This window comes from Pinus tabuliformis, chromosome 1_1, assembly GCF_031772625.1.
Source record: "Pinus tabuliformis cultivar Carrire ecotype Pingquan chromosome 1_1, CPIR1, whole genome shotgun sequence".
Lineage (NCBI taxonomy): Eukaryota > Viridiplantae > Streptophyta > Pinopsida > Pinales > Pinaceae > Pinus > Pinus tabuliformis.
In genome coordinates, this window is record NC_142297.1 from 98,056,092 (window position 1) to 98,081,589 (window position 25,498).

Sequence of the window (25,498 nt, forward strand, 5' to 3'; positions counted from 1 at the left end):
TGTGTACAAACAACTCACTGAAGAGCTTCCTCAACCAGGCATCTTCATACAAGATCATACTCGTAGATATGTATCCAGTCTCGGTGGTGCTTATAACAACTGACTTCTGCTTCTTGCTCATCCATGATATCGAAGCAGAATCCAAAGAGAAACACCACTAAGAAGTGCTCTAATGATCCTCCACACTGCCTGCCCAATCAACATTCGAATAATCATGCAGTTTCATATTTCCGATAGTGTATCTCAATCCATGAGAGATTGTGCCCCGAAGATATCTCAGAGGATTCTTGGCACCAACCTAGTGAGGCTCAACCAAATATGAGCTCACCATGCTAACTGCAAAACATATGTCCGGAGGGAAGTTCACCAAGAACATCAACACGAATGAGTTTATGAGACTCAAAGGCATTTCCCAAATCTAGTCCGACATCATCACCATATATCTTCTGAAAGTTAAGATCCTCGAGGGAGTCATGGGCTTGCAGTTTATCATTCCATATTCGAAATCCAACTCGCTCTTACTTCTGCAAATGAGAGGGTCTGCACCTGTCAAAAATAGGTCGTCCTCATAAGGTGCCAATATGAGAGGTCTATCATCCACAACCTTCGAGTAATGGCTCGGATCGGTTTCACTCCTAGTGAATCTCAGCTCCATCAGACAGTTATCAGTCCTCTCATACTATAACTGGGGTGTTTTGCTTCAAGCCATAGAGGGTTGTCTTCCACCTGTATACATGAGATCCCTGATCATGAATCTCAAAACCCTCGAGTTGTTCCAAACCTGTGGATCCTTCCATTGATGAGTGCCACCCTAAAACCTTTGACTTCCATTGCTGAAATGGACACTAGGTTCTTCTTGCGATCAAGTACATAAAAGAGATTCTGTAAATGAATCGAGTTACCGTTATTCAATTGAGAGATAACATTCCCTACACCCTTTCCAAGATAGGTGGCATTGGCTCCAAGTATAATTCCACGATTGTTTCCATCTCTACCAAATTAGAGAGTGCGATGAAGTGCCTTGAAGCACTACAATCAATAAGCCAAATTCCCAAAGAATCTTAAGGAAAGGGCCAATGCAAGATAACGCTTCTTTATCTTATCAGAAACAACATTTGATTCTTCATACCTGGGTTCCTTGCTTTCGTTGAAGAGTCGACCATTTGATGACCTACATTACCAGTGATTCCTTTGATCATTGAAGATGTCCCTGGAATGATTGTTATCTTCGTCAAGAGATGTGTCTCTGCCATTCGGACACTCCTTCGCATAATGGTCGAACTCAAGGCATCCGCCTTTCCTTCCACCCTTAGGTCCGAACTTCCCAATGAAGTGATCTTTAGGTAGGCTATCAGAAACTTCCGTTGTGCCATTCTGATAATATTCTTTGCTTCCACTTCAACCTCGGTGAATTTGAAGAGGGATGAGGAACCCATTGATCTTTTTGTCCTTTCCCAACTGTCTTTGGTGATTGGTCTTTCACTCTTGCTTGGGCATTGTCTTCACCTCAGGTCTGATACCATGTTAATTTTAGGTATGTTCTATGCTTAGAGTAATTTATTTCAATTTTCACAGTTAGCTTCATATCTTTTCCAGATTAGCAATCACATCAGCATTAAAGTAAACTGCAGATAGAACATACATATAAATCGCAGAAGACAAGCCAAGACGAGGACACAAGATGTGGTGCTAGCCAGAGACAAACCCCAATGTGGGGAAACCCTTGATCAATTCTTCTTTTATGTTCTTCAAAGTTCAGCAGAGATACCCGCACTAAAACGCACAGATACCCTCCAAACATGGCAGCCCTTTACTCCTTTTCTACCCTCGACTTCGCACTCCAAATCGCAGAGATATCTTGACCTTTGATGCACTTAGATTGCTCAATAATGATCTCAGACTCACCTCCTTTTTATACACTAAAGGAGGGCTTCAATGGACGTCATAATAGGGCCTGAACAGCTGTCACTAGGCCTTCTTAACCTTAGGCTGACCTTGACACCTCATGTGCAAAACCCAAACATAACTTTAAAAATTCATAACTCCATTTCTACAACTCGGAATCGAATGATTCTCGTTGCGTTAGAATCGTCTAGCCGAGAGCTATCATCCTCATCTGTCACATGCCGAAATGTGCTAGTGGGTTTTGGCCCAAATCCTGATGGGTGCAAAACCCCCACGCCTGGGTTTCAAGGCCATAAGCCTACTTGTGGCGCTTTTCCCTCCAATCCCCGAACCCTAGGGCTTCGGGTACCTCCAAGCTACACAAAAATCAACACTTTCTTGGTCCATTCCTCAAATAATTGATTCATCGGGTCTCCAATGGCTATTCGACTTACCAACAACTATTTTTGAATTTTCACTTTTCACTTTAATAATTCGACTTAGCCACACGGAAGCAAGATCTCCAGCACCCTTGATCATTTGACAATTTTGGAATATGGGTATGGGCTATATCGGATTGGATGTGAATTAGGTCTTTATGGGAATCTCCATATCCTACAAGGTGTTACCACATCATCACCTGCTCTTCCACGTCATTTGACCCCTATATTGGTTCTATAACACCTTACTGAATCTCTTAAATTTGGAACCTAGGTTTTTTTTCTCTCGTTTTGCTAACCATTTTTTATGTGATGCATATGTGATTCTACCCAATGCCCTCCCATTCTCCCATCATAAAACTTGCTTTGACTTGTTGACCAAGTTTTACCAAGTTGTAACTAGCCATCGCCTTTTTCAATTGGAAAAAATCTACATGGCATGGATTCCTCTCATCAAACAAAAGAATCTGACACCAAGTTGACTTTTTGACCACAATGACTACTTTGCATTGGGAACCATGAACTACCTCAAAAAACATGAAAAATTATCAATATGAGACTGCCATGCATGAGAGCTATATGAGAAGTATTTCACCAAAGCCAAGGCCACCTACAAACACTATAGACCATAACCATGTGGTAAGACATAGGTGCATCTTAACGTGGGATGGAGTAACTTTTACACCAACTATCTGCTATAAACTCCCATAAAAGTTTAAAACCACGAGTCCTCAAGAAAGCTCACCTAAGGCCCTCCAATCCTGTACAAGACAAAAGGAACCCGAAATGAACTTCAAGCGACCAGCCATGGTCCAACCAAAACAACATGATATAGATTCAATAACAACCCACAAGGCCTAGGATACCTAATACAGGGCCTCACATGGTTGTTACATTGCTTTTGACTTGTTACCTTGGGCTTAAAATGGCAGCGATAAGTACTGTGAAGTGTTCATACGTACCCCTACTAACATGCAGAGTAACAGTTCCCAACATGTGTTTCTCCACTCCTGCATCTAAAAGAACTTGGGGAACATAGGGAAATATTGTGTAATAAAAAATGAAAAATTGGCATTATAACACAGAATCAAGGTTGCATTTTATGAATATTTCTTAAAACTATATGGATATCTTTTAATGTCTTCCTATATCAAAAATCATGCTATACCTCTTTCCCAAAAACACCAAAACCAACAAAAATTCCTTTCTTCAGTAATAATATATACCATGGAAATAAGATTGGAAGGTGATCTAAAAATAAATCATACTGCCTATACCTGAGACTATCGAGGGTAACAACCTGTGAAGCAGCAGCGTCAATGCCAATGTTGTTGTCATAACCAGAAATGATCTTGGAATTGGACAAAATATCATCATCTGCAAAATTCAAAAAAAAAATCAAAATAATCAAGTCATTGAGAAAACATTTCACTAGCATGGCTGAGATGTCTCAAACACAGGAAAATCGCATAATATATGTGATTTAAAAATTAAGTACACTAAACCTGCATTCGCAAGATGTCTTAAAAAGGTAGCAAACATTAATTGTCATCCATTTTTCCCAACAAAAATATCAAATAACAAAGCACGTTTGCACCAACGGGAGCACGGTGGTGCCAACAGGGGATAATATTTAATGAAGTAGACATAAAAAATGAGAAAAAATAGTACAATATGCATTTCTTACACTGAAAAATGATTAGGTAGTTACATCAAAAGCTCATACTACATTTAGATTGTCAAATATGTTAAGAACTCTGGAGGCCTTGAATCCTGTTAGTGTCATTGACATTTCACAATCTTACACTTTATTCACAACATCATGCAAACTATGACATGTTTATGTAGTTGCATTGAAAGCTCATCTTGCCTTTAGATTATCAAATATGTTTAGAATCCTAGAGGGGCATTCCTTAATCTTACATTTTATTCACAACATCATGCAAACAATGACATGTTTATGTAGTTTCATTGAAAGCTCATCTTGCCTTTAGATTATCAAATATGTTTAGAATCCTAGAGGGGCATTCCTTAATCTTACATTTTATTCACAACATCAATCTTACATTTTATTCACAACATCATGCAAACTATGACATGTTTATGTAGTTGCATTGAAAGCTCATCTTGCCTTTAGATTATCAAATATGTTTAGAATCCTAAAGGGGCATTCCTAGGATATCCAGAAAATGGCTTCTCATCAAGTCATCGATGGGATCATGGAAGGAAAAATCAGCAATAGCAACAGGTCATGCAAGAGTTATGCTAGATTTTGAGGTTGCTCTGAAAGTGCTTGCTATGGTTGTACCTTAGAGGTCATATACATTGAAAATAGCTTAATAATGGATTATTAGACCTTCACATAATGCTTATGTGGCAAACTTCCTTAGGATATTGTTTTCCTATGTGACATGGCGACATTCTTCATGACAAGCACATGGAGGTCTCGGTTGCTTGCTTGGGAGGAGGACCTACTTGAAGAAGAAGCATTGGTTATCTAGGAGGAGGGCATTGAACCCTAGGTAGCATAGGGATTCTTGGCTGCTTACACAGACATATGTGCTTTACTTTAGGATGCTTTGGTTGACGAGTGCTCATGGAGATGTGGTAGACCCAGGGGTGTGCATGGCCTAGGAATGAATGTTGGAGTGTTGGAATGTTGGAGACCTCTGGAAAGGAGTGTTGGACATTTCTTGTGTTTCACTCAACTTGGGACCTGCTACCCCTACTTTTAGCACGTATTCTTCAAAAAAAAAAATTGGGTCAGTGGAAGCATCGAAGAGAATGCTCTTATGACCATTTGCAGCCTGACAAGAGTCCAACAAAATCTTTGTGGAGGGCAGAATTAATTGCGGGCTTGTTTTCTCCATGACTCAAAATTTTGACAAGATGTCTCGTGTATTGGTTACCAGCATAATATACATGGAATTTTGATTGTATGGGGTAAGGCCTTTGATGAAGCTTGACTCGGACAAAGTTCTAAGTTGTACCAGCACACAGAGTAGGGATATTTCCCAATCTATAGAGCATGTTTTGAATGAGTATGTATTCCATCTTACAGCAAAATTTGATGTGTGTGGATGCCTAGAAACTATTGAGTTCAAAGTCCATTTATTGTCATCACAAATATAGAACACCTGAAGATCTGTAGGAGAAGTTTATGCATGAAAAAAATGCTGAAATATATCAAGCCTGTTGGGGCTTGTTATGCAGAACTGATGACATTGAAAAAGCACTGCACTACCTTTGCCAACTATACAGCAAAATATGAGCATAGAAAAGGATGCTGCAGCGAGTGGAATCAAAACTTCTGGATCATAACTGTGAACCAATCACTGAAGAACCAGAACAAAAATTCTGGATCATAACTGTGAACCAATCACTGAAGAACCAGAACTAACTCAAACGTCTGTAGCTGATGGCAATCCTTGTTTACCAGTATAGTCTTTCATATCTACAACTTATATCTTGGCCTTTCATGGCAGAATTACTAACACGTGAAGAGTAGCATATCAAAAGTCCGGTATGCAGTGAAGTTCAAATGGAAGATCCAGTTGATCCAATGCAAAGCCGTGAGGTCAAAAAAGGGTAAGCGACAGCCAAACAGCAACTCGTGGGCATAAAAGGTGAACACGAGGTCACTTATGTTGGCCACAGTAACTAAACCCAGCCATGGGCTGATGATAAACTAACAAGTTTTCTATTTGGACGCAGCAATTCACCAATAAGTCGGCCGTGAATATTTTTATGCAGCAGTCAACAATCCCATGCGAGCAATTGGATATCCAAAGGTGGGACTTGAAGTCCACCCAAGCAAAGAAATGGCATAAAAGTTAAAACAGGCACCCCTCTAAGCCCGGCCATAATGTAAAGCAGGCACTAAGTCTACTGGTCAGCTGTACCAGCCATGAGGCCATTCCACGTCTTAGAAAGGGAGCCGTGATCCAAAAGGAGGCCGTAATCAATCAAATTTGCACCAATTACTGCCATGAAAAGAGCAGTTGTACCAACCTTTATTTTTGCTTAATTCAGCCGAAGTCTCAAAAGGAAGCCCTGGGCCACCATAAGGAATTTATCCATTTAATTGACTCAGCAGCTACTTTTCTAAGCCTGCCATACAGCATTCACTTGGGCCAAAAAAGTGGGGTCCTCAAAGCATAGTTGGGAGAGTTAAACAAATGAGCATTGAACTTTTCCTTTATGGATTGAGCCCACGTGACTTGAATTCACCCCATTCAATTCAATTCAATCCACCTCACGGGCAAATACTTACTGCAGAAAATGTTATTTTAATTGTAAAAGTGACTTATTCTCCAACGATTTTGTGGAAGACAAGCCAAGTTAGCCAACAAATTATTAGTTTACTAAGAAAGGGAATTAGCCATTAACTAGCTATTAGAAAAAATTTACAAAGGCTATCTCCTCTCGTTTTGGTTGTTGAACTATTGAGATAATGCCAAAATCTTGATTCACAAAGCTTTTACTATGCAGACATCTTGTCGGATTGATTTTTCTATATAGTCTTTTTCTTGATTTTTGCTGTTTATGTGTTCTTGTTGAAACTGCAGGTTTGAAGATCACCACAAGGATACTGTGCCAGCCCATTGAAGGGCAACGAGCCACTTGGAAGGGGAGATATATGGCATCCTCATCTCTCCATTGCTGCTTGACAAGTGTTGATTGATCCAACTTGTTCAACAAATCCTCTAGGGCATAAATGTCACACTCTTTGCCACAGCTAATCCAGTGATTAAAGACATCCCAATAGAGGGGATCTCTACTGGTGAAATTGGAGGATCTGGTAGTTATTACAGATTGGTTCAGGCAGTGATAATCTCAAGATTCCAATCCCTCTAGCTGATCCAAATTGCGGAACCAACCTAAGGAATCTTGTGATCGCAAACCCAGCACAAAGAAAGGTATTAGAGCAGACTGGAGGTAAATTTTAACAAGTAGCCATTTACTTAATTGTTTTTTCTCTGTTATATTTTCTTCTCTTTTTATAAAAAACAAAAAACCCAAAATATTTCATTAAATTAGTTTAGTGATTTTGTCTGGTATGATTTACATTACTAGGGTTTATGCTAAAACCTTTATCCATTAGGCCCAAGAAAAGTGTCGCTTCTTGAGTGTGCACAGAGATTAAATTTTCAGAGAGGATTCAAGCTGCAATAGGGGTCTTATGGCACTGCCAGGACACTAACAACCATATCCCAACGGTAATATATCACACCCTTACTCGAGGGTTTCCAACTAAGTATTCTTTGGTAACCATTACTCAAGTGTTATTTAATAAACTGATGAACTAAAAGCGTCATTTCCAGCCTGATTTTATTCATAATTTGCTTCCTAGAATTTTCTGGGTATTACACCCCAAGGGGATTGAACCCTTACCTGTTACAGGCAATTTTCTGATAACTGGAAATTACATTATCTGCAAGGAAATTGAAGAATTTGGGCTGTTATTAGTTCTTATTACCTGCTGCCCAGATTTTTCCAATCCATTAATTACCCATTTATATACAATTTTACACTTATGTGGTTTAAATTAGAACATGGCTTGCTGTTTTTCTGTGTATCAACTACATTTTGCATCTCGGAAAGTGTTTGACAGCAACTCAGAGGTCGAATTCAGCCTTCTACTTAAGGTATTTTCATAGTTTATGATCTCCCTTTGGTAAGTGTTGCACCAAATCTAGGAAGCCTTCTGAGAGGCCTCACAAGACAACGACTAAACCCTAATGCAACAATGAGAAGGCTGCCACTGTCACCTTAACACTCCACCCCCTACTCTTTAGTGGAATTTCTCTACACAGGAGGCTTCCCAGCATATATATAACCTAAGGGTATTCTAAGTGAACACGATCAAGATGATGTAAAGAAGGCTTGATCAAGGTAAGTACTTCTCACTTGGAACAAGGCACAATTCTTTGTATAAAGGAACAGTATACCTATGAAGAAGCTTAGGAAATAGCACTTGGAGCATAAGATTTCAAAATGTAATTCAACAATAGTACATCAAGGCATAGAAGTACAGAGAAAAGGTCTTCTTTGAAAGATGTGATCAACAAATGGAATGACAAACACTCAATTTACCCTAAGTTGAAGCACTTTTGCTGAAATATCATTTTAAGAAACCTAAATTGCCTAGGATTGTGACATTAGCCCTAATTAGGCAATTTCCATTGAAGGAAGGGCTAGATTTCGTAATGTTCCAAACTAGGAAATACAATGAATATCAAAAACATGCACTAAGCTACAACAAAGAAATCCAAACATGGAAGCACAAACTTACATAAGCAGGTATAAAATTATAAATCAGTGAGCCATGAAATAGTAGCCATAAATCTGACCCATTTTATTAATTTTTCAATTGGAGCTAAGTACAATAGAGTGGAATGATAGAACTTGGGCTTCCTAATGCAAGCATTCAACATCTAGGTGAAGATCTAAGCAAAACTTGAACTGAAATAGCTCAATCTGTCAAAAGTTCAAACACACCGCCCAGAAATTTTTTGTTGTTGTTGCTGCTGTTGGAGGCAAACTGTAAAATGACCCCTCAAAACTACTCCAAAAATTCTGAAAAATTAGGAGAAGGCTCCTCACCCACAATCCAACAAAACCCAGAAATTGTTTGTCTGATTCCAGCTGACCCGTAACAACTAAATTTGGGTGAAATTCTTAGCAAATGGGTTCTACGTCCCACCAAGAATATCTGATACAAATTAGCTCCAATTCCATCCCTCAGCTACTAGAATTTCCTCTGCAAAATTTCTCCGGGAATGAACAAGAAATCTAAACTCAACTCCTGCACAAAATCTCCACTTTAACATCTACACTGTAGATGACCCAGAAAAACCCATGTGCAGGCCCTAGTGAAAGAAATTCGACCCTCTTGATAGCAGTGTTCTCAACATCTAAAAATCTCCAAGAAAACTTGCCCTCAACTAAAGAAATTTCCTGCAAATTCCCAGCTTTGGAAACCTCCAAATGTCTGCCCTCCAAATACCACGAATTCCGCAACTAAGTTCTCTTGGAACTCGCACAAGCTGAAAGACCTTTGAAAATCGGCCCTCCAAATACCAAACTCCACTCACAAATTATCTTCTAGAGTGACACTCGAAGTTCACTGAAGAAGAGTTGGAATTCCCGCTTGGAAATTCCTTGTGCTAAACAGCACTGGTTGACTTGGCTAAGCAGCTCAAGCAAACTCTCTAGTTTTGAAAATGAAATGCCAAAAGATGCAAAAATGAGGCTCTTCCCTTCCTTTTATAATTGTTGCTCACCCCTTCCTTGTGGGCTCCACCAATTTGACCCCCTTTTTCATCCCCTTTTTCCTTGTGGTTCAATTTTCCTAGGGAGTTCGATTTCCCTTTCTTGAGTGACCCCCACAACTGAATGCCACTTTAATTTTCTTTTCCTAAGTTGAGCCTTCCTTTTGTTGAGAAATCTAAAGCAAAGAGATGAGATAATTTCTCTAGCAATGATAACTGCTTGTGAATACGTTTTGCTTTTCTTAATTAGGTTCTTCTTTGACTTGTTTATTATTATGTGTTATTTTTCATCAAACAACTACCAAACCATAAAGAACAAGGAGACAAAGGACACAAATGTTGATTTCTAGTAACATCGGATGTGCTCTTAGTCTCAAATTTTGCAGGGAGGCTTGGGCACATGTATTCCAAAGAAGCATTTTGGGAAATTCCACCCAGAGATAGTTTTATTAAAATAATTAATTATTTTTAATGAGTCCCTAAGTCTAAACTTAAGAAATTAAAATAATTAATAGGTATTAATCTAACTATGAGTGTAACTTCTAGAAGAAGACGAGGTTCAAGCAAAAATGAACTTAGCCACCGATTAGCTTCAAAACTGGGCCGTTGAATGTCAACAAGAAGATTATTTAAGGACGCTTGAGGGTCATTTGGAAGACACAAAAAGAGTTGATCAGTGAGATCAAATTGTTGAAGCTAGAGGCAACGCAGTGATTTGTAGTGATCACGCAGAGAGGATCAGAGGGATTATTGGTTGGAAGATCTTCTCTGAAGCCAAGAATACTCAGCAGAGAGGCAGACAAGCACACAAAGGAGGCAGCACAGTGATCAGAGGGGGTGACGCAAAGCCAGGAAGGGCTGACACAAGCCCCACCCAAAGCAGCACAGAAGCCTTCCACACAGAGATCCAAAATTGCTAGAGAGTTGGACGTTCTGAGCTGGGAGGCCTGGTATCAACTCCAGAGAGCAAATCGATTCCCAGCAAAGGTGACACAGTGCCTTATACACTGACGCAAGCCCATGCAGAGACAGCGCAGAAGTAGTCAGGGACTCGTTGGTTCAGCGAGTGGATCCATCAGGTCTTGCAATGTAAAGTGAGGTAATCTCACTAATTTCCTCTGTCGAGTGATATTCTCTGTACTGGATTGCTAGCAAGGCATCCAGAGGTTGTATTCAAAATAACTTCTGCTTAATAATAAAAACCCTCAGATCTGTTGCACCAGTTTTCTCGCATTTCCCAAGGACATTTGTCCAAAAATAACTTTGTCATTTGTGTTGTATCTTTCTCTATTGTTCAATTTCTTGTTTTGGCAATGATGTAGGTTGTAGTGTATGTATTTCGATGTTTGTCAGTGGAAATTGCAAATAACTTGTTCATGTAAATCTAACCAGTAGAAGAAATATCATCAGTTGTTGTAGTAGGGGTTATGGTTTAAGGAATTTTCACATGGTATCAGAGAAGTGCGGGTGAAGCAAGAACAATAGTGCTAGAGAACCCAGCATTGAGCAAAGGGGGAGATCGAAATAGTTGCAGAAGGCAACAATTCGAATCCCAAAGGGATTGCGTTGTCCAAGCCAAGAGGGCTGAAGTTTTGAGGAAAGTTTCTCTCTGAGTGAGTCGACAAAGAGGAAGGGCTTCCAAATCGAAATCTTGTCATGGCAGAGGAAGCAGTGCTGAGTCTCAGCATGAGGAAGAGTTAGTGGGACGCAGTTCTTCAGCAAGCAGATTGTTGGGCTAAAAGACATAAGAAGGGAGAGGAGAAGCATAGTGAGGGAATTATTCCTCAGTAGACTTCCCAGCAAGAAGTTTGTTTTCTTATTCGCTGAGGAGAAGCAGTATGAAGCAGAGAGGAGCAGTGCGACATTTTTCGTGGAAGAGATGGTAACAAGTGGGCTAAGAGATCAGGACAGGTTGGATGAGGCATCCAACTACGTCATCTGGAAGGAAAGCATGCCATTCCTTCTAGATGAGCATTCTCTCAAGACATATGCCAGCAGCATGGTGATTGTGCCTGCAAATTCAGATCCGCTAAAGAAGTACTGACCAAAAATGGCACTAAGAGGATGATCCTAAATGGAATAAAGGATCACGTGGTTTGACACGTCACTAGGAGAGGGACTGCTAAGAAGATGTGGGATGCCTTGGCAACGCTGTATCAAGGATCTTTCGAGCAGTGGAAGATGTCCTTAGAGCAAAAATTGAGATCTGCGCAAATGCAGAAGGGGGAGCGCATAGATCTGTTCCTCACGAAGCTTCAGGAGACCTAGGATGAGTTAGCAGTTGTGGGGTCTACACCTCAAGGGTCTGAGTTGGTAAGACTGGCCCTAAATTCTGTCTCTGAAGACTGGCAAGTCTTTGTCTAAGGTATCCTTGGCAGGGCGACTTTGCCAAATTGGTAAGAGATGTGGGCAGCTCTTAAGCAAGAGGACGTAAGGAGAGACTTGGTCAAGTGTAAGCTCGACGAAAGCAGCAACAGTGGGTCGAAGCCCAAGGAGGAGGAAGAGAAAGAAAACCTCGCATCCAAGGGGCCACAGGAGCAGCAAAGGCAGAAGAAGGACGTCTCGAAGATAAAATGCTTCAGGCGTGGTGTAATTGGTCACTTTGCAACACAATGTCCTCTCAAGAAGGAAAAAGATGAGAAGAATGATCTTAATGCTGCACCCGTGAAGATTGAGGACGAGGAGTTCGCCATGACAGCTAAGATACCTCCAGGACTGAGGTGGGTTGATTTAGAGTTGTAGGTCGAAAGAGCTACAAATGGGCAGGATCCTTGAGGAGACCACCTCTCGGATCAATTTCTTGCTACGGGAAGCCAAATCAATAGTAGCGAGATGGAGTCCCGACTAAGTGTCAGATGGTGCACAGGAGTGTTGGAGCGACAAATGTGGTGGCTAGAACGCCAAGACTAAGCAGCATAGTGCAGAGTTGCAGCAGTGCAAGGAGGCATAGTGAAGTAGTAGCAGCAGCACAGTGGCTTCAGAGGGATAGCGTGGGACTAGTAGTAGTCAGATCTTCAGCATTGAGATCTATCTCTATTGAACACTTGTTCAGTAATTTGGGATGTTTTTTCGTTGTTGATGAAGGAGCAGCAACAGTTTGTAGTGCAGGGGCAATTGGCAGTGGCATTGCCAGCAGCAGCACGGATGCAAAAATTCAAAGGAAGTTGTAGTATGAATGCAATGTTGACAGTGGCAGTGTCAACAACAGTGCAGTGGTTGGCGGACAGCATGTCAGACATCAGCAGCGCAGAGGACGATGTTATGAAGTCAGGGTGATGCTTCAGTGGGAGGCATTGCTAGAGCACATTCTTTGCGAAGAGGGAGTGTTGATTTTTGGTAGCATTGGATGTGCTCTAAGTCTCAAATTCTGCAATGAGACTTGGCGACATGTATTCCAAAGAACCCAGAAAGCGTTTTGTGAAATTCCACTCTGAGGCAGTTTTATTAAAATGATTAATTATTTTTAATGGGTCCCTAAGTCTAAATTTAAGAAATAAAAATAATTACTGGGTATTAATCTCACTATGGGTGTAACTTATAGAAGAAGACGAGGATCACTCAGAAATGATCTTAGCCATTGATTAGCTTCTAATTTGGGCCATTGAATGTCAGCGAGAAGATTATTTGAGGAAGTTTGAGGGTCATTTGGAAGACACATAGAGATTTTATCAGTCATATCAAATACCTAAAGCTAGAGGCAACGCAGTGATTTGTAGTGATCACGCAAAGAGGGGCAGAAGGATTTTTCGCTAGAGGATCTTCTCTAGACCTAGGAATACTCAGCAGAGAGGCAAAGAGACACACTGAGGAGGCAGCGCAGAGGCCAGAGAGGGTGACGCAGAGCCAGGAAGGGCTCACGCAGGCCCCACGCGGAGCAGCGCAGAAGCCTTCCACGCAGAGGTCTGAATTTGATGGAGAGTTGGACGTTCTGAGTCGGAAGGGCTGGAATCAGCTCCAGAGAGCAAATCGATTTCCAGTAGACATGATGCAGTGCCTTAGAGGCTGACGCATGCCCACGCATGGGAAGTGTAGAAGTAGTTGACAACTCGTTGGTTCAGCTACTGGATCAGTCGGGACTTGCAATGTAGAGTGAGGTAATCTCACTAATTTCTTCTACCGAGTGATATTTAGAAATAACTTCTGCTTAATAATAAAAACCCTCAAATATGTTGCACCAGTTTTCCTGCATTGGGTTTTTTCGGGGACATTTGTCCAAAGATAACTATCATTTGTGTTGTATCTTTCTCTATTGTTCAGTTTCCTATTTCGGCATATTATTTTAATGGCGTAGCCTGTAGTGTATGTATTTCGATGTTTGCCGTAGGAAATTGCAAATAACTTGTTCATGTAAATCTAACAAGTAGAATAAATATTATCAATTGTTGCAGTGGGGATTAAGGTTTAAGGAAGTTTCACAACAAGATATAGCCTATCAGTCAGGGCCAAAACCTCTCCAACCTTGAGAGGAAAACCCACCAAATTCTTCTTCTAATAGAATCCTCAATTAGTGAATTCCAAGACCTAGACCCTTGACCAACAACCCCTCCAAGACCAAGTCAATCCTTGCTTCAAGTGAAAGTTAATTTCTTCTTGAAGATGCTGCAACTTCTCCTTCTTTCCTCACCCTTGATCCTGCAATTCAAGTCTGAAGTTATCAACCTCTCTCTCTGCAATTTTCAGCCTCCTATAGGTGACTACAATTCTCCCACGTGTGACTGAATTAGGGCTACTTCAGCCCTCCTTCTCCTTCGATTGAGTTGGGGCTAGCTTCCTTGTGACTTCAACCTTTAATATAGGTCTCTTCATTGTCTTGTTTCGGCACTCCTATAATGACCGTAATTCGGACTTGTTGCATAGATACAAATCCCTAATCTCCTCACACGTGTGAATAGAAAGTGGCCCAAAAATAGATCAGACAAACTTCGCTCTTCCTCTTCCTTCCTTCGTTGGTTATTAGTCTTCCTCTTCTTGTCTAGATCGAATTTCTTGTGCTTAAGTGAATGTTTTCTTGAATGAGGTTGAGTGCCATGTATATAGGCTCCCTTCCCATGCTTGTAAGTCAACGTGTCTTGATCCTAGGCTAGTATGTCATCTTGGTGTAGGTTGATTGCTTCATTTTAAAGCCGCCTTGTTAATAGCACTTGGACTTGGTCTAGGAGGGTCTTTTGACTCTTACAATGACTCAAATAAATTCTCTTTTACAATATGTAACACGCTCAAATGGGTCTTCAACACATGACAATGACTCAATTGACTTTACTACTCAATGACCAATCCTAAGAGCTCACAATGGAAGCTAGACCTAAAAATAAATTTTTCTTGACCATGAAACCCATGTCTCAAGATCAATAATAACAAATTTAATTTTCTCATTACATAAAATCTTGATTACACATGACATTATGAAAACCAAAACTAGTTACATATTTCAACACTCCCTCTTAACTAGGGAGGTATTCATAATCCATAAAAGGTACTTGGACATTCTCAACCTGAAGAATTCATAAGAAGCGTTGGATTGGTAACCCATTTGTATAGCATCATACCATCCAGCATTGAGACATAGCAAGGCCTTGACTAATCACTCTATCTCTCCACAAGATCAGAGCACACAATGCTGGTGAGACCAATGATTTGTATACACCCTCATCATTGTCTCTCTCAGAACATAGCCCACGCGGGTTCTCTCAAAGTATGTTCCACCAGGACTATTCTTGTCTTGGATTCCCAGTCCTCAAAAAATATTGGTCCTCTACGACTACTCTTATCTTGGATACCTACCACATCCTCAAAGAGTATCGGATGCCAGATGCATTCAATCCTCCATTCTTTCTTCCCAAGTGAAGACAAGAATGATGTGTCTACCTCTGCTTCTCAACTGGGGAGGATGCACCCATTCCAATGAAGGAATGTACCAATTCCTATGAAGGAATGAACCCAAGCTCCCTCTTAACTAGGAACTTGACCAAGCTCCCCTTAACCAGCGACTTGCTTCCCGCAACTTTCTAGGTTGAGATCATGGGACAACCAATTGCATGTAGGACTCCCTCTTTCAATGTCATGAATTTCATCTTTGTTATGGAGCCTACATCTTTTGGGACTTCTTCGTAAGGCATCGGCCATCCATCACTTCCATTCATGAATCATGTAATTCATGTCATCCTTTCTTTCAATGAAAGTGATTCACTAATCCATATTTGGCTTTCATTCATACAGCTACCTTCTTCGCACCATGTTTTACTTCGGAATCTTATCATCCCACCGCATGAGTATGAGTTGTTGATAACATCTACAACTCTTCCTTTGGTGGCCCTTCATTAGCCCACACAGATATTGTTCAAAAATGAACATCAAATTAGCATTGCCTTTGTGATGGTCTTTTCATCATGACATTTGTTTGATTACATCATCAACATCCTGCATACAAATTCACATGTCTCCAAAAAGATATTAAATGTCAGGGGTCTTCTTTTCCAGAGTTCATAAGAATCTTCATAACTTTTCCATTGAGATGTCACAGTCAATTCTTCTAGTCATCGAATGTCGATTTTCTTTTTCATGCAATCATTTTACGTTTTTCACGACCTCTTCCACAACATGCAAAACATGACCAGGACAAACACATTAAGCATGTGGGCAAAAGTCAATGCATGAGCTCTACTCCATGCCCAACACCATCACCTTGGTTGACATGTCTCCAAAAAGATATTAAATGCCAGGGGTCTCCTTTTCCAGACTTCATCAGAGTCTTCATACTTTTTCCATGGAGATGTCACGGTCAATCCTTCTAGTCATCGGATGTTGATTCATGCAATCAATTTGTGATTTTCACGACCTCTTCCTCCTTTATTCACATATTGACCCCAAGAACTTTCATCCTTAGTTCCATCTTCATAATCAACCACCTCATACTCCATATGAGGACATATTATGTTGATTTCATCTTTGTCAATATGTGAATCATGCCTTCATGCATCTTTTCAACGAAAGAGATCCCTTTCCTTTTATCATACTCATGAGGTAGAGTATACATCCATGCTTCCTACACCTATATGATGACATGACTCAATACATTAAACGCATGCATACATACCTCATTTCTTCCTTTTTGATCATCTGGTCTTCCTTCGGTAGCTTACTATTACCCACCTTTTTGTGGGTGATATCCCTACAAGAAAATTTTCTCCAAGATAGTCCTCAATCAGGAGCCAGCAGCCCCTTAAAGCCACCAACTAGATTGTCGTGCCATTTCTCCACCACCTGAGCCAGCCATGTGATCCCTCACATATCTGTCATGATCGTATGTTTGAAGGTGGGCCTCTCAAACCTAAAGATATGCCTTGTCATTTGGTAATTGAGTATTGTAGTTTACATATCACAAACACTTTTGGGCATGGATTAATGGGGGGATTTGGTGGAAAGAGTGGGTTAGGTCTGTGCTTCTATCCCCTATATTTGTTTTGGATGTTACCCTTAGAGATCTTAGTCCCGTGGGATCTCTTTTACTAACCTTTAGAATCTAGGGATGGTATTTCATGGGAAAACCTGATTTTGGTTGTGTGGTCCTGCTCCCTCATCCACATATATCTCTCCCCCTCCATTCATTATAGCCCCATCCATCATTTCTCCCACTTGGGTCCACATTCCTCCACTGGGTCCACATAGGGTTAGCCTCCCCTTCCCTTTCCCACACCTTGGGTCAGGCTTGGAACAATGCCTCAAAGATTGATGCAGCTGAAAAGAAAAGTAAAAGCATAATTGGCCACATTCAACAGGGAAATGTACCACAACACGCAAAACATGACCGAGACAAACACATTTAGCATGTGGGCAAAATAGCCAATGCATGAGCTCTACTCCATGCCCAATGCCATCACCTTGGTTCCTATAGGCCCTAGATGAACCTCCTCTATCATTCAGGAACCCATGATTCTCCCAACACCTGGTGGGCAGTGAGCCGCTCCACCTCAAAGGTCATATCCACTGCTATACTTTACACATCATGCTCATTATTCCTTGAGCCTCGAACAGTTAACCAAAGAAAAATCATAAAAGGCAAAAGATATATAAAGAAGGGTGGAAAAATCAAGGTCGAGGTAACTCATGTACCATGGTTGCTCCTTCCTATACATTATATACCCAAGTGTGGTCTTTGTTATATTTTGTAGCATTGGATGTATTCTAGCCTTTAAATTTTGTGGAGAGGCTAGAATGCATGAGATCTCCAAAACCAAGAAATCATTTCTGGAAATTCCACCTAGAAATGACTTAATTAGATTATTAGTCGGTTTTTAAATAATTCCTCAATCTAAACTTAGGGAATATGACTAATTAATCATAATTAATTAAGTTATAATGTGAATGTTCTAGAAACTCACACGGATCGACTTCAAGTTAATCCTAGCCATCGATTAAGATCTAATATTGGTTGTTCAAGTCTCAAAAGAGGATTATAAGAAGAACTCGATGGGGCTTGGGGAAATCACTTGAGAGGTTCAATTCATGAGCAAGTCAATTTCCAGAGTAGCAGTTGTTAGTTGCCCGAGAGAGAGTCTATGAGATCAGAGCAGTGAGATAGGGGCAGAGGCAATGAAGTCGGAGGAAGGATTCCATATCTGGTGAAGTGCATTGCAAAGAAAGGCTGAGATTTCTCCAGGGTGTTGTGCAGAGGCAGTGCAAAGCTTCAGTGACAAAATTCGATTTCGTTGGGGTGAAGTTGGTTTTTAGTTCCAGAGGTTGGAAAGTATTTCCAGAGTGTCGAAGGGCCAGTTTCCCATTCAACAAGAAGGAAGGGCAGCTTCATCTTCAGTTGTTCCAAGCTAAGAGTGTAACAGACTGCGTAGAGGTGACACAGTGGCTGCAGAGAGCTAAGAGGACGGCTTGATTTTCAGTAAGTTGTTAAGTGTCAGGTTTGCTCGAAGTGAGGGTAAATTCCCTCAACATATTTTTGCCAACCTTTTCTTTGTACGATTGCCAGTTTCGATATCCAGTTGTACTCAGATTATTTCATTGTTGTTTACTATTAAAACCCTCAACTGCTGCACCAGTTTTCCCAAGTTGGGTTTTTTCGAGACACCAGTCCAAAAATAACTGTCATTTTATGTGTGTGCTAGTATTCTTTTCCAGCATTTATTTCTTCCACAGTTTATTTGTGTAGGTTGCAGTGTGATTGATTCAGTATTTGTTGTAGCAAGCAGTAAATAAATTGTTATGACTAATTTGACAATTAGGAGAATTATTTTCAGTTGTTGCAATACGATTCGAATTTTTGAATTTTCACAAGGAATCAGAGCACATATGTTCAACAAGAGAGCTTAGTAGCGAAGGAAGAGGGAGTTTCGTTGTTCATTAAGGGGCAATAGATCGAAACCCCAGCGACAGCGTAGTCACCTTGGCCAAGAGGTCGAACTTCTTGAGGAGACTTGATTTTTTCTAAGTTTTAGGGAGAAAAATACGATCTCTCCAGATCGGGGAATTCCAGAGGCAGAGGGAGCAGCCCACTATTTTCATAGAGTAGATCTCTAGCTAGACGCAATAGTTTTGCAGCAGTTTGCTAGAACATAACTAGCTTCAGGTGGAAGAAGAACACACACTGAGGGAAAAATTTTCTCAGGCAACTTCTAGTCTCAAGAAGTTCAATTTCCCTTACAAATCAGCAGTCGTTGTGAGCAGAGTTACTCACTCCAGAAGGGAGTGTAAATAGCCTATTAGAAGCTTAGCAAAAGGTTAGAGAAGGTTTTCGACACTGTTTGAGAAGGCCACTGTGTTGAAGTTTCTAAGTCTACTTAGTTAGAAACCCTCCATGCACTTTATCTAATTTATTCCTACCTACTTGTTCTGTTACTTAACAAGTTATTTACAATGTAAATACTGAAAATAAACACTAGTGCATGTTCAACATATTACAAATCAACAATTAAAGGAAACAGAAACAATCAGACCAAATGACATTGTTATTTTTGGACCAATGTCCCCGGAAAAACCCAATGTGGGAAAATTGATGCAGTTATCTAAGGGTTTTCTTATTAAGCAATATCAGAGTACAATCTGGGTGCCGAAACTGGCCTACCCAACAGAGAATTTCCTTGGCATAATACCTCTTAGTTTGAAACAAATCTCCTGGCTGAAACCCTGGATAATCCTTCTGGCAGCTCCTCAACTCCAATCTTCCCCAAAAACCCCAGCGTCTACCTTTCTGGACTGCGTCAGGCCCTCTCTACCCAGATCTGGCACTGCATCACCCCAGATGGGTCTGTGTCAGCCTTAGGAGGCCCTGCGTCAGCCTTCTGGCCCTTTGCATCAGCAACGCTGGCTTCTCTGAAGCTCTGTGCAGATCCCAGCTACCTCTACGTGGCCCTACATGAGCTCTAGCTGCTACTGCGTCACTCTACCCGACTACTAGGTTGCTCTCTCGGCACTATATCTGCCTCTCTGTTTCTCTGTACTCAATGCCCCTCAGCTACAACTCCGATCACTGATTCTATCTCTCTTAGCAAACCCCGCTCTAGAGAATAGAATGACTGATCACTCTGGTGTGTTCTCCAAGTGACCCTCAAGCCCCCTCTTATAATTTTCTCGTTGACATATCAACGGCCGAGATTAAGTCCCTAATCAACGACTAAGATTACATCTGGCTTGATCCATGTCTTTTGGACCATTCTCACACAATTTTATATTAATTCACAGTAATATTTTAATTTCCCTAAGTTTAGACTTGGGGACTCCATTAAAAATATTAATTATTTTAATATCTCCTGAACTGTTTAGAATCTACCCAAACCCTTTTTGGGTATTGGAGATCTCATGTGCCCTAACCTCTCCACCAAATTTCGTGGCTAGAGCACATCCGATGCTACCCCAAATCAACACTCCCTCTTAACGAGGAGTGTGCTCTAGTAATACTACTCACTTAGTATCACCTTGATCATCCGGCATCAGTCCCTGTGTTGATGCTAGGCCTATTGCCGATCATCCTCTGCACTGTTGCATCCTGTCCTGCTACCTATGGCTCTGCCACTGCTACTACTGCATCACAACATCTCCCTCTGCATCTGTGTTGTTGTTGCTCCTTTCTCCCAACACTGCATCCACACTGCAACTCCTCTCATCATGTTGCATCGTGCTGCCAACTGCTGCACTGCAACTCAGTGACTGAGAAGTAAGTAACTGATCTCTCAACTTTGACCTCTCTATTGGGCTAGAGACGCTCCTGATGCTGAAGCTCCCTCTGTCGCTAACAAGTGCTCCCTCTCTGACCTCTGGACTACTGCAACAACTCCCTGCATCTCGCACTGTTGCACACCTCTCTATGCCATCCTGCACTAGTGCAACACTCTCGTGCCTCTCGTACTGTTGCAGCCTGCTAGCCTCGCGTTGTCTCAGGACTCCTGCACTGTAACTCTCTCTATCGCTTCATTCGCATCCATCTCTACCCAGCTCAGCCAATCCTGATACTCCTCTTCGAGGCACCCATAGCAAGGTTTAATCCAAGAGGTTGGGTACCTCGAGGATCCTGCCCCTCATCGCTTGTAGTCCGTCTGACTACAGCTCAATGTCGCCCCACTTCCGCTCAAGTGGTGTGTTTGCACTCATGGCACAGTCATCGGCTGTCAACACTTCCTTCTTTGCCCTTGTTGGCGCTGCCATAGTCTCGGAAGACTCTCCCTTATTCTTCTTCCTTGGACACTGGGTCGCATAATGACCCAGCTCCCCATAGTGGAAGTACTTGATCTTGGAGAGATCCTTCTTCTTCCGCTTCTCCTGCTTTCCCTCAGATGCTAGGGCAACATCTTCCTCCTCCTGCTTGACTTTGATCCCCTTGCTGCTGCTACTCGTCTTTGACTGCCGTCTGATCTCTTCTTGGCAAAGCGCAGCCCACATCTAATCCCAAGGTGGAAGTGTCCCTCTACCCAGTATAATCTAGACAAATACCTCACAGTCTTCTGAGACTGCATTCAGGGCCGTCCTCACCATCAATTCATGATTCGGCGTGGCTTCTATAGCAGTCAACTGATCTCGGATCTCGTTTAGTCCTCCAAGGAAGGTGTCAATTGGTTCTCCCTTCTTCATCTGATACGACCTCAACTGATTCTCTAGTAACATTCTTCTCTACACAGAAGTATGCTGGTATAGTTTCTTGAGGGCCTCCCACATCTCATATGTCGTTTCTTTCTCAGTAATGTGTGGTATTACATGGTCCTTGACCCCGTCAAGGATGATGCTCTTAGCCCTCGCCATTGCCTCCTCATACTTGTCGTTATCATTGCAGTCGATTGTGATAACTATAACCTTTAAGGCGAAGTTCTTGACACGACTTTTGTCTAGTATGGATAAGATTCTAGCCTTCCAGACCGCGAAGTTCGACGCTCCGTCCAGTCTATCTTGGTTTCTCACTCTGTTTAGTGCCATGATGCTCTTCTACTTCCCTCTTGGAAGTTCTCGATCTGACTCCCTCTGAGCCTTGATTTCCCTCGTGGAAATCCTCCTGTCGATGTCAAGATGCCCCCTACTCTGATCGTTTGTGCAACCGCACCACTGATCTGAGTTTCTCGACTAGAAACCCTCGATAGCAACCCCCTCCTCTTGGCCTTGCCCTGTTAGGTGTTGTTCTAACTACAGTACCTCACCAGCACCACTCTGCAATATTCCCACAGCCTTCTAAACCCCAGCAACCTGAAGGTGATAGCTCCTAGGCTCTGTGCAATCCCGACACCAGCAAGCTGGCCTCCTCAGCGAACTGCGTTAGACTTCCTTGCTTCTGCGTGGCTCTGCGTGAGGCTCCCTTTGCCTTCCTTAGCTTCTGCGCTACCTCTTCCTGGCTCACCTTTGATGACGCAGGCACTGCGTCAACCTTCCCTTGTCGTTGCCCTGCGAGAAACAGCTTTTGTCCCCTTGGGACAGCTGTTTTCTGCTACTATTGCTCCGCTTGGCTGATGTCCCCAATCCTCCTGTGATTTGCAATCATGCTCTGATACCATGTTGAAGTTTCTAAGTCTACTTAGTTAGAAACCCTCCATGCACTTTATCTAATTTATTCCTACCTACTTCTTCTATTACTTAACAAGTTATTTACAATGTAAATACTGAAAATAAACACTAGTGCATGCTCAACATATTACATATCAACAACTGAAGGAAACAGAAACAATCACACCAAACGACACCGTTATTTTTGGACCAATGTCCCCGGAAAAACCCAATGTGGGAAAACTGGTGCAGCTACCTAAGGGTTTTCTTATTAAGCAATATCAGCGAACAATTTGGGTGTCGAAACTAGCCTACCCAACAGAGAATTTCCTTGGCAGTAATACCTCTCAATTTGAAACAAGTCTCCTGGCTAAAACCCTGGATAATCCTTCCAGTAGCTCCTCAGCTCCAATCTGCCCCAGAAACCCCAGCATCTGCCTTTCTGGACTGTGTTAGCGCCTCTCTACCCAACGCTAGCACTGCGTCACCCCGGACGGGTTTACATCAGCCTTAGGAGTCCCTGCGTCAGCCTTCTAGCCCTCTGCGTCAACAACGCTGGCCTCTCTGAAGCTCTGCATAGCTCCTGGCTACCTTTGTGTGAGCTCTGGCTGCTACTGCGTCACTCTCCCCGGCTACTGTGCTGCACTCCCGGCACTATCTCTGCCTCTTTGTCTCTCTGTACTCAATGCCCCCCAGCGGCAACTCCGATCACTGATTCTATCTCTCTTAGCAAACCCCGCTTTAGAGAATAGAATGGTTGATCACTCTAGTGTGTTCTCCAAGTGACCCTCAAGCTCCCTCTTATACTTTTCTCGTTGACATATCAATGGTCGAGATTAAGTCCATAATCGACGACTAAGATTAGATCTGGCTTGATCCATGTCTTTTGGACCATTCTAACACAATTTTATATTAATTCACATTAATATTTTGATTTCCCTAAGTTTAGACTTAGGGACACCATTAAAAATATTAATTATTTTAATATCTCCTGAACTGTTTAGAATCTGCCCAAACCCTTTCTGGGTATTGGAGATCTCATGTGCCCTAACCTCTCCACCAAATTTCGTGGCTAGAGCACATCCAATGCTACCCCAACTCAACACACTATTGGACTTCGAGAATAAGACAAGTTGGATGGTGCTTCCAACTATGAACTATGTCATCTGGAAGGCAAGGATGTCCTTCCTTCTGGATGAATATGGCTTGAAACCATTCATAGATGCAATGGTAGCTATCCCCACGAATGCAGATCAGCTAAAGGAGCACATAAAGGAGATGGCACGGGCGAAGAGGTTGATCGTTGATGGTGTTTGGGATCACATTATTTCTCACATAGCTGGCAAAAGTACTGCCAAGGAGATGTGGGATACACTTTCCATGCTATACCAAGGCACTTCTGAGCAGCGAAAGATGTACTTAGAAGAGAAGCTTAGATGCACTAGGATGCAGAAGGGGGAAAGCATAAACCCCTTCCTCACCAGGATTTAGGAAGTCCGAGATCAGTTGTCAGCTATTGGGGCAGTGCCTCAACCCACAGAGCTTGTGAGATTGGCACTCAACAACGTCTCTGAGGAGTGGCAAGTGTTTGTCCAAAGCATATTGAGCAGAGACAAGCTATCAGAGTGGAACAGGATGTGGGTTGTCTTGCAGCAAGAGGAATTGAGGCGAGCTCTTCTAAAGAGCTCCATCAGTGGCCGCTGCAGCGGATCGAAGTAGGTGAAGGAAGAGAAGAATGTGGCCCTCGCATCGAAGGGTCCCAATCAGGGACAAGGGGAGAAGAGAAAGAAGAAGGACCCACTAAAGGTAAAGTGCTTCAAATGTGGTGAGCTTGGTTACTATAGTACCCATTGTCCTCTCAAAAAGAAGGACAAGGAGGAGAAGCAGGACCAGCAATCAGCATCAGCAAAGACTGATAGGTTGTCCTCCACGCTGGACGAAGACTTCACCATGTTTGTCAATATACCTCCAGGAGTGAGGTGGGGAGATTTGGCTTTCTAGCCCAAGAGTGTTATAGTTGGGCAGGATTCTTAAGGAGGTCCACCTCTTGAATTAGTAACTTGCTATGGGAGCCCACAGTGTTCAGTAGTAGGATGGATAAGTGTCAATTGTTGCAGTCAAATGCCAGAGTGACAAATGCAGAGTCTAGTAGCAGTCAGATGTCAAGGAGCACAGTGCAGAGTTGGCAGCAATGCAATTGACACAGTGTAGAGTTAGCAACAGCGCAATTTCTTCAGTGACAGTGCAGATACTATTAGCAGTTAGAGACTCGGGTGACAGATACATCATAATGATCATAGTTGATTCAGTATTTAGGATGCTTTTCAATTGCAGATGTTGTAGTTGCAGCAGCAACATGTTGAAGGAAATGTAACTAGGTTCAGTCTTCATAAATGTAATTTTGATATTTGTATTTATTCAAGAAAAGAGAAATTATTTGTATATTATTTGCCAATGAGTTTTTTTGGTCATTGAAAATAGGTCAAGCACATTTTAAAGTGCTTCTAGAAAGTCAAAGTCAAAATGTAATTATGATGAGACCCTTTGAGGGCATGTTACATCATATATGTCAACATACAAGGTCATGGGAACACCTCCAAGCATAGTCAAATCCTCTCCTAGCCACAACGAAGTCTCCAAGCAACAAAATGATAAATAAAAGATGAATTATCAAGTCGGCCTAATGGACAGTCAAGTCGGCCTAAAGAGGAGGGACAGACCTCTATTTATAGAGGTTGTCCACTCCTCATTTGAGATCACTTCACTCTGAAATCCGCAAGCAAGAAAGAGGACGAAGAAGGACGAAGAAAAGCCAAGGAAAAGGGTTACAAGGGCAACGTGATAAGGAGACAGAATAGCGAGGGTAAGAAGACAGTTTCTAGAGCAACTACAGCCACACGTGTGAGGTTAAGGAAGGTCTGCTTGCGGCCATAG

At 41.9% G+C, this 25,498-nt stretch overlaps 1 protein-coding gene across 1 annotated transcript in view; it reads right to left on the bottom strand.

Moving 5' to 3' along the window:
• Nucleotides 1-3,486: 3,486 nt before the first annotated feature.
• Nucleotides 3,487-25,498, bottom strand: part of LOC149211836 (uncharacterized) — a 145,631-nt gene continuing 123,619 nt past the window's right edge. The window contains exon 7 of the mRNA XM_089388487.1: nt 3,487-3,701. Within this exon, the coding sequence (XP_089244613.1) occupies nt 3,487-3,701 (215 nt within the window). The remainder of the gene's footprint in view (nt 3,702-25,498) is intronic.